The sequence below is a fragment of the Lynx canadensis genome, chromosome D1 (assembly GCF_007474595.2).
Source record: "Lynx canadensis isolate LIC74 chromosome D1, mLynCan4.pri.v2, whole genome shotgun sequence".
Lineage (NCBI taxonomy): Eukaryota > Metazoa > Chordata > Mammalia > Carnivora > Felidae > Lynx > Lynx canadensis.
Genome location: NC_044312.2, coordinates 49,332,990 through 49,345,650, shown reverse-complemented (window position 1 = coordinate 49,345,650; position 12,661 = coordinate 49,332,990). Strand labels below are relative to the sequence as shown.

Below are 12,661 nucleotides of genomic sequence, written 5' to 3'. Positions count from 1 at the left end.
CATGATCCCTCTCTCAAAAAAATTAAAAAAGTTAAAAAAAATAATTTAAACACAGTAAAAGACAGTTACATAAATAGGAAACCCCATAAGGCTATCAGTGCATTTTTCAGCAGAAACTTTACAGGCCAGAAGGGAGTGGCATGATATGTTCAAAGTGCTGAAAAGAAAAAAGTCTGCATCCACGAATATTCTATCCAGCAAGGCAATCGTTTAGAATAGGAGACATGGTTTCTCAAAAAAAAAAAAAAAAAAAAAAAGTAAAGGAGTGAACAATCACTAACCCAGCCCTACAAGAATTATTAAAGGGGACTAAATGAAGGGCTGTATAAAAAGCAGGAAACACAAAAGAAGTGAAAATCAGTGTATCAGTAAAAATCAGTCAAGGAAATCACAAAATAAAAGGATGCAAAATAGGACATCAATACATAAAATGTGGGTGGGCGGGGTTGTAAAGAATGGGTTCAAGCTTATGAGACCATCAACTTCACATGGAGATGTTATATGCAAACCTAATGGTATACAAAGAAATCAAAACCAGTAACAGATATGTAAAGACTAAAGAGAAGGGAGTTCAACTTTACCACTAAAGAAAGCCAGCAAACTGTGAAAGAGAACAAGAAGAGGATAAGAGAAAAAGTACAAAGAACAACCACAGAAAAGTAACAAAATGTCAATAAATACATATTTATCAATAATTACTTTAAATGTAAATGAACTAAATGCTCCAATCAAAAGATATGGGGTGACAAAGTGGATAGAAAAGACCCATTTATATGTTGCCTACACAAGACTTGTTTCAGATCTAAAGACACCTGCAGATTGAAAGTGAGGGACAAAGAAACATTTACCATGTAAAGGATATCAAAAGAATGCTGAAGTAGCAACATTTATACTGGACCAAATAGAATTTAAAACAAAGATGGTAATAAGAAACAAAGAAGAACACAATATTGTAATAAAAGGGACTATCCAACAAGAAAATATAACAACTGTAAATATGGACCCAACATGGTGACACCCAAATACATAAAACAGTTAACAACAAACACATAGGAACTAATCAGTAGTAATAAAATAACAGTAAGGGACTTTAACACCCCACTTCACCCCACTTATATCAATGGTCAGATCATCCATACAGAAAATCAACAAGAAAACAGTGGCTTTGAATGACATAGTGGACCAGATGGATTTAACAGATATATTCAGAACATTCAACCTTAAAATAGAAGAATACACATTCTTTTCAAGTGCACATGAACATTTTCTAGAAGAGATCACATATTAGGCCACACAACAAGTCTCAACAAATTAAAAAAAAATCAAAGTCATTCTATGTATCTTTTCGGACTACAATGCCACAAAACTAGAAATCAACCACAAGAAAAAAATATAGAAAGAGCACAAATACACAGAGGTTAAATAACATGCTACTAAACAATGAATTGATAAACCTAGAAATCAAAGATGAAATAAAAAATTATATGGAAACAAATGCAAATGAAAACACAAAGGTCCAAAATCTTTGGGATGTAGAAAAGTGGTGTTAAGAAGGTAGTTTATAGCAATATAGACCTACCTCATAAAGCAAGAAAAATCTCAAATAAGCAACCTAACCTCATACCTAACGCAGCTAGAAAAAGAACAAAACCTAAAACCAGCAGAAGGAAGGAAATAAAGATTAGAGCAGAAATAAATGACAAAGAATCTAAAAAACAAACAAACAAAAAAAAACCAAACCAAAACAAAAAACCCCAATGAAAGAGATCAATGAAACCAATAGTTGGTTCTTTGAAAAGATCAACAAAACTGATAAGCCTCTAGCCAGACTCATTAAAATAAAAAGACTGAAATAAAATCACCAGTGAAAGAAGAAAATTAACCCACAGAAATACAAACAAATGTAAGAGAATATTGTGAAAAATTATATGCCAACAAACTGGACAACCTACAACAAATGGATAAATTCCTAGAAACAAATCATCACCCAAAACTGAAGCAGGAATAGAAAATCTGAACAGACCAATTACCAGTAATGAAATTGAATCAGTAAGCAAAAACTCCCAACAAAAATCTAGCACCAGATGGCTTCACAGGTGAATTCTACCAAACATTTAAAGGAGAATTAATATCTACTCTTCTTAAACTATTCCAAAAAACAGAAGAGGAAGAAAAACTTCCAGATTTATTCTAGGAGGCTAGCATTACACTGATAACTAAAACTAGATAAAGATATCATAAATAAAGAGAACTAGAGGCCAGTATCTCTGATGAACATAGATACAAAAACCCTCAACAAAAATATTAGCAAACTAAATCCAACAATATATTAAAAATATCACTGACCACAATCAAGTGGGATTGATTCCCAGGATGCAAGGCTAGTTCAATATTTGCAAATCAATCAACATGAAACATCACATTAATAATAAAAAAAAGGATAAAGACCATATGATCATTTTGACAGATGCAGAAAAAGCATTCAAGATGTACAACATCCATTCATGATAAAAACCGTCAAAAAAGTAGGTTTGTTTGTTTGTTTGTTTAGAGAGTGCAAGCAGGGGAGAGGCAGAGGGAAAGAGAATCTTAAGTGGGCTCTGTTGCTGACTTGGGGCTCTGTCTCACAACTGTGGGATCATGACCTTACCTAAAATCATGAGTTGGATGCTTAACCGACTGAGCCACCCAGGTGCCCCAACAAAATAGGTTTAGAGAGAACATAATAAGGGCCTTTATGACAAACCCACAGCCAACTTCATACACAATGGAGAAAAATTGAGAGCTCTTCCCCAAAGGTCAGGAACAAGACAAGAATGTCTACTCTCACCAGTTTTATTCAACACAGTACTGGAAGCTCTAATCACAGCAATCAGACAACAAAAAGAAATAAAAGGCATCCCAATCAGTAAGGTAGAAGGAAAACTTTCCCTATTTGTACATGACATGATACTATATATAGAAAACCCTAAAGATTCCACCAAAACCCACTAGAACTGATAAATGAATTCAGTAAAATTATAGGATACAAAATCAATGTATAGAAATCTGTTGCACTCTATACACTAATAATGAAACAGTAGAAAGAGAAATTAATAATCTCACTTACAATTGCACCAAATATAATAAAATACCTAGAAATAACTTTAATCAAGAAGGTAAAAGACCTGTACTATGAAAACTCCAAAACAATGATAAAAGAAACTGAAGACAACACTAAGAAATGCAAAGATATTCCATGCTCATGGACTGGAAGAACAAATACTGTTAAAATGTCTATACTACCCAAAGCAATCTACAGATTTAATGTAACCCTATCAAAATACCAACAGCATTTTTCACAGAACTAGAACAAACCACCTTAAAATTTGTATGGAATGACAAAAGACCTCGAACGGTCATAGCAGTTTTGAAAAAGAAAAACAGAACTGGAGCTATCACAATTCTGGACTTCAAGTTATATTACAAAGCTGTAGTAATCAAAGCAGTATGGTATTGTCCCCAAAATAGAACAGAATAGAAAGCCCAGAAATAAACCCACAATTATATGGTCAATTAATCTTTCACACAAGAGGAAAAGAATATGCAATGGGAAAAAGACAGCCTCTTCAACAAATGGTGCTGGGAAAACTGGAAAGCTACTTGCAAAATAAAGAAAGTGGACCACTTTCCTACACCATACCAAAAATAAACTCAAAATGAGTTAACCACATAAATATGAGACCTGAAACTGAAAAGTCCTGTAAGAGAGCACAGGCAGTAATTTCTCTGACATTAGCAGTAGCAACATTTTTCTAGATATGTCTTCCAAGTCAAGAGAAATAAAAAAAAACAAAAAACTACTGGGAGTACATAAAAATAAAAAGCTTCTGCAGCACAAAGGAAACAATCAACAAAACTAAAAGGAAACCTATGAAATGGGAGAAGACACTTGCAAATGACACATCTGATAACAGCTTAGTTTCCAAAATATATAAAGAATTTACACAACTCAACACCAAGAAAACAAATAATCCAATTAAAAAATGGGCAGAAGACATGAACAGACATTTCTCCAAAGTAGATATACAGATGGCTAACAGACACATGAAAAGATGCTCAATCAGCATCAGTCCTTGTTAGGGAAATGCAAATTAAAACTACAATGAGATTTTGCCTCACATACTTGTCAGAATGGCTAAAATCAACGACAGAAGAAACAACACATGTTGGCGAGGATGTGGAGAAAAAGAACTCTCCTGCACTGTTGGTGGGAATGCAAACTGGTGTAGCCACTATAAAAGACAGTAGGGAGGGTCCTCAAAAAATGAAAAATAGCCTATAATCTAGTAATTGCACTATTGGGTATTTAACTCAAAAGATACAAAAACACTTATTCAAGGGGCACCTGGGTGGCTCAGCTGGTTAAGCATCCAACTTTGGCTCAGATCACGGTCTCATGGTTTGTGAGTTTGACCCCACATCAGGCTCTGTGCTGACAGCTCAGAGCCCAGAGCCTGCTTTGGCTACTGTGTCTTCCTCTCTCTGCCCCTCCCCTGCTCACACTTTGTCTCTCAAAAATAAACAAACATTAAAAAACAAACAAAAACACTTACTCAAAGGGATGCATACACCTCTATGTTTATTGCAGTATTATATACAATAGTCAAATCATGGAAGCAGCTCAAGTGCTCATCGAATGATGAATGGATATAGATGTGGTATATATACACAATAGAATATTATTCAGCCAAAAAAAAAGAATGAAACCATGCCATTTGCAATAACATGGAGGGAGGCAGAGACTACAATGCTAAGTAAAATAGTTAGAGAAAGACAAATACCTTATGATTTCACTCAGATGTGGAATTTAAGAAACAAATAGGTAAAGGTAAAAAAAGAGAGACACAAACCAAGAAACAGACTCTTATAAAAAAAACTGTATAGTGACAGATAGTGACTACATATATCATGGGGGAGCACTGAGTAATGTATAGAATTGGTGTATCACTACTTTGTACATTAGAAACTAATGCAACGTTGTATTAACAGTGCATCACTTGGGAGAGGAAGAATAAAAAAAGAAGGAAAATCTTAATTCCTAAGTAAAAATGAAGTATTTGTCAAGTCCAAGGGAAAGAAAATATACATGTATGTGTGTGTGTGTATAAAATTACAGAAAGTAAACATTTTTAATCATAGTGATTAATTCACGATTATGAGTTTTATCAATTATATTCCACAGTCAAGCTCATTTAGCTTATTCTATGTTTTATATAAAATTATTCTTTTTCTCCACAGCACCACAATGACAACTGTAAAAAATTAATCTGATTCTCCCCTCAGTGGCAAAGTAGAATAATTCTATCTACTTTGCAAGGTTGTTAGAGGGATTACCTAAGATAATATGTGAGAAATCCACAGCCCTGTGCATCTCTCACTGTAAGTTCTTAGTAAACGGCATTATCTGACTTTAAGAATTTGTGTATCCAAATTTAAAGCATCTTAATGAAATCCTTTCCAGCCATGTTTAATTAAGTCTCTTCCGTTTGTGAAAGTTAATCACAACATACACCTGACTGCAGTTAAATGTTTTTATCTAATAGGTCAGCTTTTCGTTTTTTTTTTTTTTTTTAATTTATTTTTTGTGACAGAGAGAGACAGAGCATGAATGGGGGAGGGGCAGAGAGAGAGGGAGACACAGAATCGGAAACAGGCTCCAGGCTCTGAGCCATCAGCCCAGAGCCTGACGTGGGGCTCGAACTCACAGACCGCGAGATCGAGACCTGGCTGAAGTATAGGTCAGCTTTTCTACTGTGGTAGGTATTCTGTGGGGAAGAAGTTGTTTCACTCATCACCTACCACCACCTCAAATAATTCAAATAATATATAATTATCTCACACAACGAAAGCTTTGACAAAATTTCATTCTCTGTGTGACCATAATTTTATTACGACTCTTCTAACTCCTCAATCTCTTTAGATACTAACTTTACTGAAGAGTTTTGCTTTTGTTCTTTGGTCCCTTTGTAGAGAGAAAGATGCAGGTATGTTTGGCAGGTGGGTGGGTTGACAGAGATGCCATATGAAAAAGATTGTCTAATGAAATGGTCACAATTGATAATAATGAAAATATTACCTGTTGAGCTCGAGTGACCATCTCCTTATAGATACTATCCAGGCTGACATTTGATAAAGTGGTTAATGCTGATACAATTGTTTCTGCTTGTGCTTTGTCAAATCCTGTAGAGAGCAAATACATATGTGTATATATATATATTTTTTTTTTTTTAATTTTTTTTAACGTTTATTTATTTTTGAGAGAGAGACAGAGCATGAACAGGGGAGGGTCAGAGAGAGAGGGAGACATAGAATCTAAAACAGGCTCCAGGCTCGGAGCCGTCAGCACAGAGCCCGACGTGGGGCTCCAACTCACAGACTGCGAGATCACAACCTGAGCCGAAGTGGGACGTGTACCGACTGAGCCACCCAGGCGCCCAACGTATGTTTATATTTTTAAAAAATGATATCCATATCAACATAGACAGCTAGAATAACTTTCCTCATCATTTAAATTTTTTACTTTTTAAAAAAATATTTGTTTATTTTTGAAAGAGGGAGAGATAGAGCATGAGTGGGGAAGGGGGAGAGAGGGGGAGAGAGAGAGAGAGAGAGAGAGGGAGAGAGAGAGAGAGACAGAAATCTGAAGCAGGCTCCAGGCTCTGAAGTGTCAGCACAGAGCCCAACGCGGGGCTCAAACTCACAAACCGTGAGATCATGACCTGATCCAAAGTCAGAGGCTTAACCGACTGAGTCACGCAGGCACCCTTAAATTTTTTACTTTTTAAAAAATGGTTACAATAAAAAATTTCAGATTATGCTAAATTACTCTCTAAAAGCATTCTGCAATTTTAATTCCCACTGATCCATTTCCCCATATTTATATCAACACTGGATACTGCTAGTTTTTTTTTTTTTCAGTTTATAATTGGCATTAAAAAATGAAATGGCATAGCATTGTTATTTATACTTAAAATTTGCATTTCCTTAGTTAAGCACCTTACATATATTTACTGCCTATTTATATTTTTCTGTGTGCTATTTATGGCCTTTACCCATTTTCCTATAAGATACTGAACATTTCCTTATTGGTTCATATGAATTTTGTGTATTAAAGCAATAGGCTCATTATTATGTCTATTCCTAATATTTCTAACTTTACAGATGACACCCTTTGATATACAGATTTAAATATTTCAGTAGTCACACGTCAGTCTTTAGTTCACTGCTTTTGAGTTTTATGTCGTTTCCTCAATCTAAAAGTCTTAAAGTATTCTAGCATTTTTTTTAACTTTTCCCTCATATTTTTACATTTGACTTTTTTTTTTTAATGTTTATTTATTTTTGACAGAGAGACAGCGAGAGAGAGAGAGAGCATGAGTGGGGGAGGGACGGAGAGAAAGGGAGACACAGAATCCAAAGCAAGTTCCAGGCTCTGAGCTGTCAGCATACAGCCCGACATGGGGCTCCAACTCATGGACCGCGAGATCATGACCTGAGCCGAAGTCGGATGCTCAACTGACTGAGCCACCCAGGTAACCCATAGATTTGACTTTTAATCAACCTGGAATTTATTTTTTCAAATGGCTAGTCATGTATCTTATCAATTTATTAAATAGCTCTTCCTTTCCCTAATTTGTAATGCCTTATTGTTAGCTAAAAATATCTATGTTTACCTATCTGAATACAACTCTATTTCATTAATCAACTTTTCTTATTTTTTATTTTTTACAGTGTATTTATTTTTGAGAGAGAGGGTGACAGCATGTGCATGAGCAGGGAAGGGGCAGAGAGAGAGGGGGACAGAAGATCCAAAGCAGACTCTGTGCTGACAGCAGTGAGCCTGACATGGGGCTCGAACTCATGAACTGTGAGATCATGACCTGAGCTGAAGCTGGACACTTAACTGACTGAGTCACCTAGGTGCCCCATTTATCAACTTTTCTATTCCTGTATTATCACACAATTTAAATTATTGTTTTGACAACTGGTTATTTTTTGTGCTTGTTCCTTTTTCTTTTTTGCTATTCCTAAGCAGTCCTTGTACTTACACATGAACTTTAGTATCAGCCTAGAAACTCTGCAGTTTTTTTCTACATAATTGAAATCATACTGCATATGTAATGTTATATGTTAGTTCTCTATCTTGAGTATTTTTCATTATCAGTAAATATTCTTCAAGCAATACCATTTTCATGACTGTAAAATATTCCACTGTATGGATAGCACTTGTATTTCAACGGATTCTTAATTGTCCATTACACTGTCTTGACTAGGTAATTTACTATGACTGTTGTTAAGTTGTTAAGTTCTTTCAAGAGTTATCCGTTTCTTACCATGAGTTTCCAAATCCTGAACCAGTGCATGGGTATCAAACGTTAATTTCCTTTGTTCTAAAGGAGTTAGGTCCACTCGCCTCATATCATATCCTTCCTTGGTTGTGGTGGTGAAAAAGTCTGAAAAGAGAAGACAGGGTTTTTTCCTTGTAGGAACTAACACAAGTGTGCCACTTTAGCTTCTCAAGCATTTCTCTCATCTATTTACAATACAGTTCTAGCTCTTCTGCTTAGGAATTCTGTAATTTCAAGGAAGAAAACGGGTTCCTCTGAGCCTTGGACTCTTCTATCTGAAAAGTGTCTAAAAGTACTCTGTACACGGCAAACATTCAATAAATGCTCCCTTTCCTTCTTTCAGTATGATGTTTTATTTGTTAAGAGTCAGTAAAAAGTTGTAATGTAATATACATCAAAAGCTTTGGAGATCACTGTCATGTCTCTCATTACTGGAAGAGTGGAAACCATCCAACTCTCCTAGGTGCTAAGATGTCTTTCACAGAGCTATGATAATTATTTATACCTACATCCTCACATAAAGTAGCTTTTTGAACTCCCACCCTCCTACATATCCAGCTTATTTCCATCACAGTCCTCAGTTCTAATCTGAACTCGTCTTGTTCGTCTCTCTGAACCAGAGTACAAGCTCTAGGACACTTTGTGTTTTTCATCACTGTATCTTCGGTACCTAGAACGGTACTCGGCAAATAATTGGGTCACAATATTTTGTTGAATCAATCAGTGAATCTGATTTTAAATCCTGGAGTATTTACTAGAGGCAACACAAAAGCCCTAGCAAATTTCTTATCTTTGAAATAAATGTACCATTTCAATAAATTCCCAATTTTTTTTTTTCAACGTTTATTTATTTTTGGGACAGAGAGAGACAGAGCATGAACGGGGGAGGGGCAGAGAGAGAGGGAGACACAGAATCGGAAACAGGCTCCAGGCTCTGAGCCATCAGCCCAGAGCCCGACGCGGGGCTCGAACTCCCGGACCGCGAGATCGTGACCTGGCTGAAGTCGGATGCTTAACCGACTGCGCCACCCAGGTGCCCCAAATTCCCAATTTTTAACCTAGACACAGTATGGTCCTTTTCCATATATTGCTGGTGAATTTCATTAAAAAGTATTCTCTTTCAGCAAGAACTCTGTTTACATTCAACTTCATTACTATTACTATATATTAAGTAAAATAACAGCTAATTAGTATAATTATTAATTGAACACAAGGTACTGTACTAGATGTTTTATATACTACAAAGGCAAGGTGGCATTATCCATTTTAGATAAGGTAAGTGAACCTAAGGTAAAGCATTTTACCTCCAGTCACAGAGTCATTAGTGAATGCAGACTCAGGTCTTCTGACTCCAAAGCTCAGGCTCTGTCACCCTATGCTGTCTCTCTTTTTTATCCCAAACCACTTAATACATGTAGGTACTTAAAAAGACACAGCTGCAATCTCAAGTATTGCTTTTCTGGTAGGTACTGTAGGGAAAATGCAATTCTTTCCTATATCCTTCCAGCAATATCCTTCCAGCCAACAGACACTAGAGCACCAGGTACAGAGGATGATGAGAAAACCAGACAAAACTGATGTCTTTGCTGACTTTGTGGACTAGTAAGTGGGCAGGAAAGATAGGTTTAAAAACAGTATCTATCTAAATATAAACTCTAAATTCAAATGATGAAAAAGTGATGGCCAGTCCTTTAGATCAATTTATTTAAATACTCAGATAAATTGTTTAGAGATAATGGGAATCAGATGTAAAAGTGGATCAATTTTGAACACATACACACACATATTAGCACAGCAGTCAGCAATCTTTTTGGCTTTGAGTGCCATCTAGAAGAGTTCAGCAATGTGCCTGTGTGTCAATATTAGACCTGAGGAGGAAAAGAAAAACTTGGAGGAAAAAGAGGGGCAGGTTTCAGCAATATTTCCAGTAATAATTGTATTAGGATTGATTAGTACCTGAAGTTATCTCTCCTTGATTAGAAGTTTAGTATTTTATTCAAGGTTTACTTGGTGGGGGAGGAGAGAGGGTAATATTTATATGACATGATACTGCTTTCACACCTAATACTTATCCTTAAAATTCTCATGTTATGGATGAGGAAAACAGGCTCAGAAGTGCTAAGTAACTGCCTGAGATGTTATGGTCTCAGAGCTAGGCAGGTTAGTGCACAATTCCTCTGATTTCAGTCAACAAACATTTGAATGCCTTTCACAAAAGGCAGCTTCCTAGTGAATATGGGAGAGACACCAAATACCTAACACAGCCACAATCTGCAGGGTGCAGCTGCAGTCTCCTGTCTCCCCTCTTTGGCTCTCTGCTCTTAAGGATTCTTTTAACTCTTTAATTCTCTGAAAAACTTAAGAAAGCTCTCCTTTTCTTTGCCTGCTCATGTTTATCCTTCTGAGTTCAGTTTGAATGTCTCCTCCTTCAGAAAGCCTGCCCAGACTCTTTTACGTCAGGTGTTGCTTGTTCACAGGATCCTAGAACACTGTTTTGCCACACCTCATGAATTACACATTTATATGACTGTTAACTGCTTACCTTTCCCACTAGGTCAGGAATCACATCAGCAAACTACAGCCTGCAGGTCACCACCACCACCTGTTTTTCTAAATAGCTTTACTGCAACCCAGCCATGCTCATTGATTTACGTATTATCAACGGCGGCTTTCATGTTAACATGACAAGAGTAGTCGCAAGTGACCGTATTGCCCACAATGTCTAAAATGTAACCTGGCTCATTACAGAAAAACTTTGCTGACCACTGCATTAGACTATGAAATCCCTGTAAGCAAGAACCACACCTGTTATTGCTCATCACTGAATCCCCAATGCCTAATACAATTCTGAGTGTTCTGTAGAAAGCTGCTCATTGAAAGGGAACTGTGCTAGGTGTTATGGGTACAATGAAGATAAAGGCTGTGGTTTTAAATCATGTGCTATCAAGGTATATCCATAAGGGAATACAGGGAAGAGACATTTGGCCCTCAATGAGAATAAAGGGTTAAGAATGGCTATCTGGAAAAGATACTAATGATAGTAAATCTTAAAGAGGAGTTATCCAGGCAGGAGGAACAGGATGAGCAAAATTCACCAATGCGTGAATTACCTTTGCTGTTCCTACCTTGGGCACTATTTACTATGGGGATGAGGAGGGCAGAGAATTCAGAAGGATCTGTGGACCATTCATTCCTTTGGTGTACTCAAATAGTCATGTAATCTTTGGTTAAGTCTTCACAATCCTAAGAGGTGGGTGCTGACCCCCTCCTTTGCAGTAGGACTTTAGACAGCACTCTTCTTTAGAGGCAATAAGGAAATGGAAAAGCCATTTGATATCCATAGTAGGGTGTCACAAGTACTTCAACTCATAAGCACTTTTAAGAGTAAGTCTTTGAAAGCACATTAATAGGTAGAGGAGACAAATAACCAGAATCACTGTTCTTAGCTCAGGGTGGGATAACAGGTCCTTAATACCTTAAAAGTTCCCAAAACGTATGCAATTGTACAAAACCCCAAGCCCTTCATTTCATTATTATTTCTTCCGATTCTTTCATATCTTGTAGTTTTCTTTTTTTTTTTTTTTAATAATTAAAATATCAAAGTTTTTTTTTTTTTTTTTATATATGAAATTTATTGACAAATTGGTTTCCATACAACACCCAGTGCTCATCCCAAAAGGTGCCCTCCTCAATACCCATCACCCACCCTCCCCTCCCTCCCACCCCCCATCAACCCTCAGTTTGTTCTCAGTTTTTAACAGTCTCTTATGCTTTGGCTCTCTCCCACTCTAACCTCTTTTTTTTTTTTTTTTTCCTTCCCCTCCCCCATGGGTTCCTGTTAAGTTTCTCAGGATCCACATAAGAGTGAAACCATGTGGTATCTGTCTTTCTCTGTATGGCTTATTTCACTTAGCATTACACTCTCCAGTTCCATCCACGTTGCTACAAAAGGCCATATTTCATTTTTTCTCATTGCCACATAGTACTCCATTGTGTATATATACCACAATTTCTTTATCCATTCATCAGTTGATGGACATTTAGGCTCTTTCCATAATTTGGCTATTGTTGAGAGTGCTGCTATAAACATTGGGGTACAAGTGCCCCTATGCATCAGTACTCCTGTATCCCTTGGATAAATTCCTAGCAGTGCTATTGCTGGGTCATAGGGTAGGTCTATTTTTAATTTTCTGAGGAACCTCCACACTGCTTTCCAGAGCGGCTGCACCAATTTGCATTCCCACCAACAGTGCAAGAGGGTTCCCGTTTCT

At 36.7% G+C, this 12,661-nt stretch overlaps 1 protein-coding gene across 4 annotated transcripts in view; it reads right to left on the bottom strand.

Annotated features, from left to right (window-relative positions):
• Positions 1–12,661, bottom strand: part of CCDC90B (coiled-coil domain containing 90B) — a 49,997-nt gene that overhangs the window by 35,042 nt on the left and 2,294 nt on the right. For 3 of the 4 annotated variants that reach the window (XM_030331796.1, XM_030331795.1, XM_030331797.1), the window contains exons 2-3: positions 8,376–8,495; positions 6,119–6,222 (exon numbers count right to left, since the gene is read on the bottom strand). In XM_030331796.1, coding sequence (XP_030187656.1) covers positions 6,119–6,222; positions 8,376–8,495 — 224 coding nt within the window. Of the gene's footprint in view, positions 1–6,118; positions 6,223–8,375; positions 8,496–12,661 lie in introns of those variants that run through there. The other variant, XM_030331798.1, reaches the window with a different exon arrangement.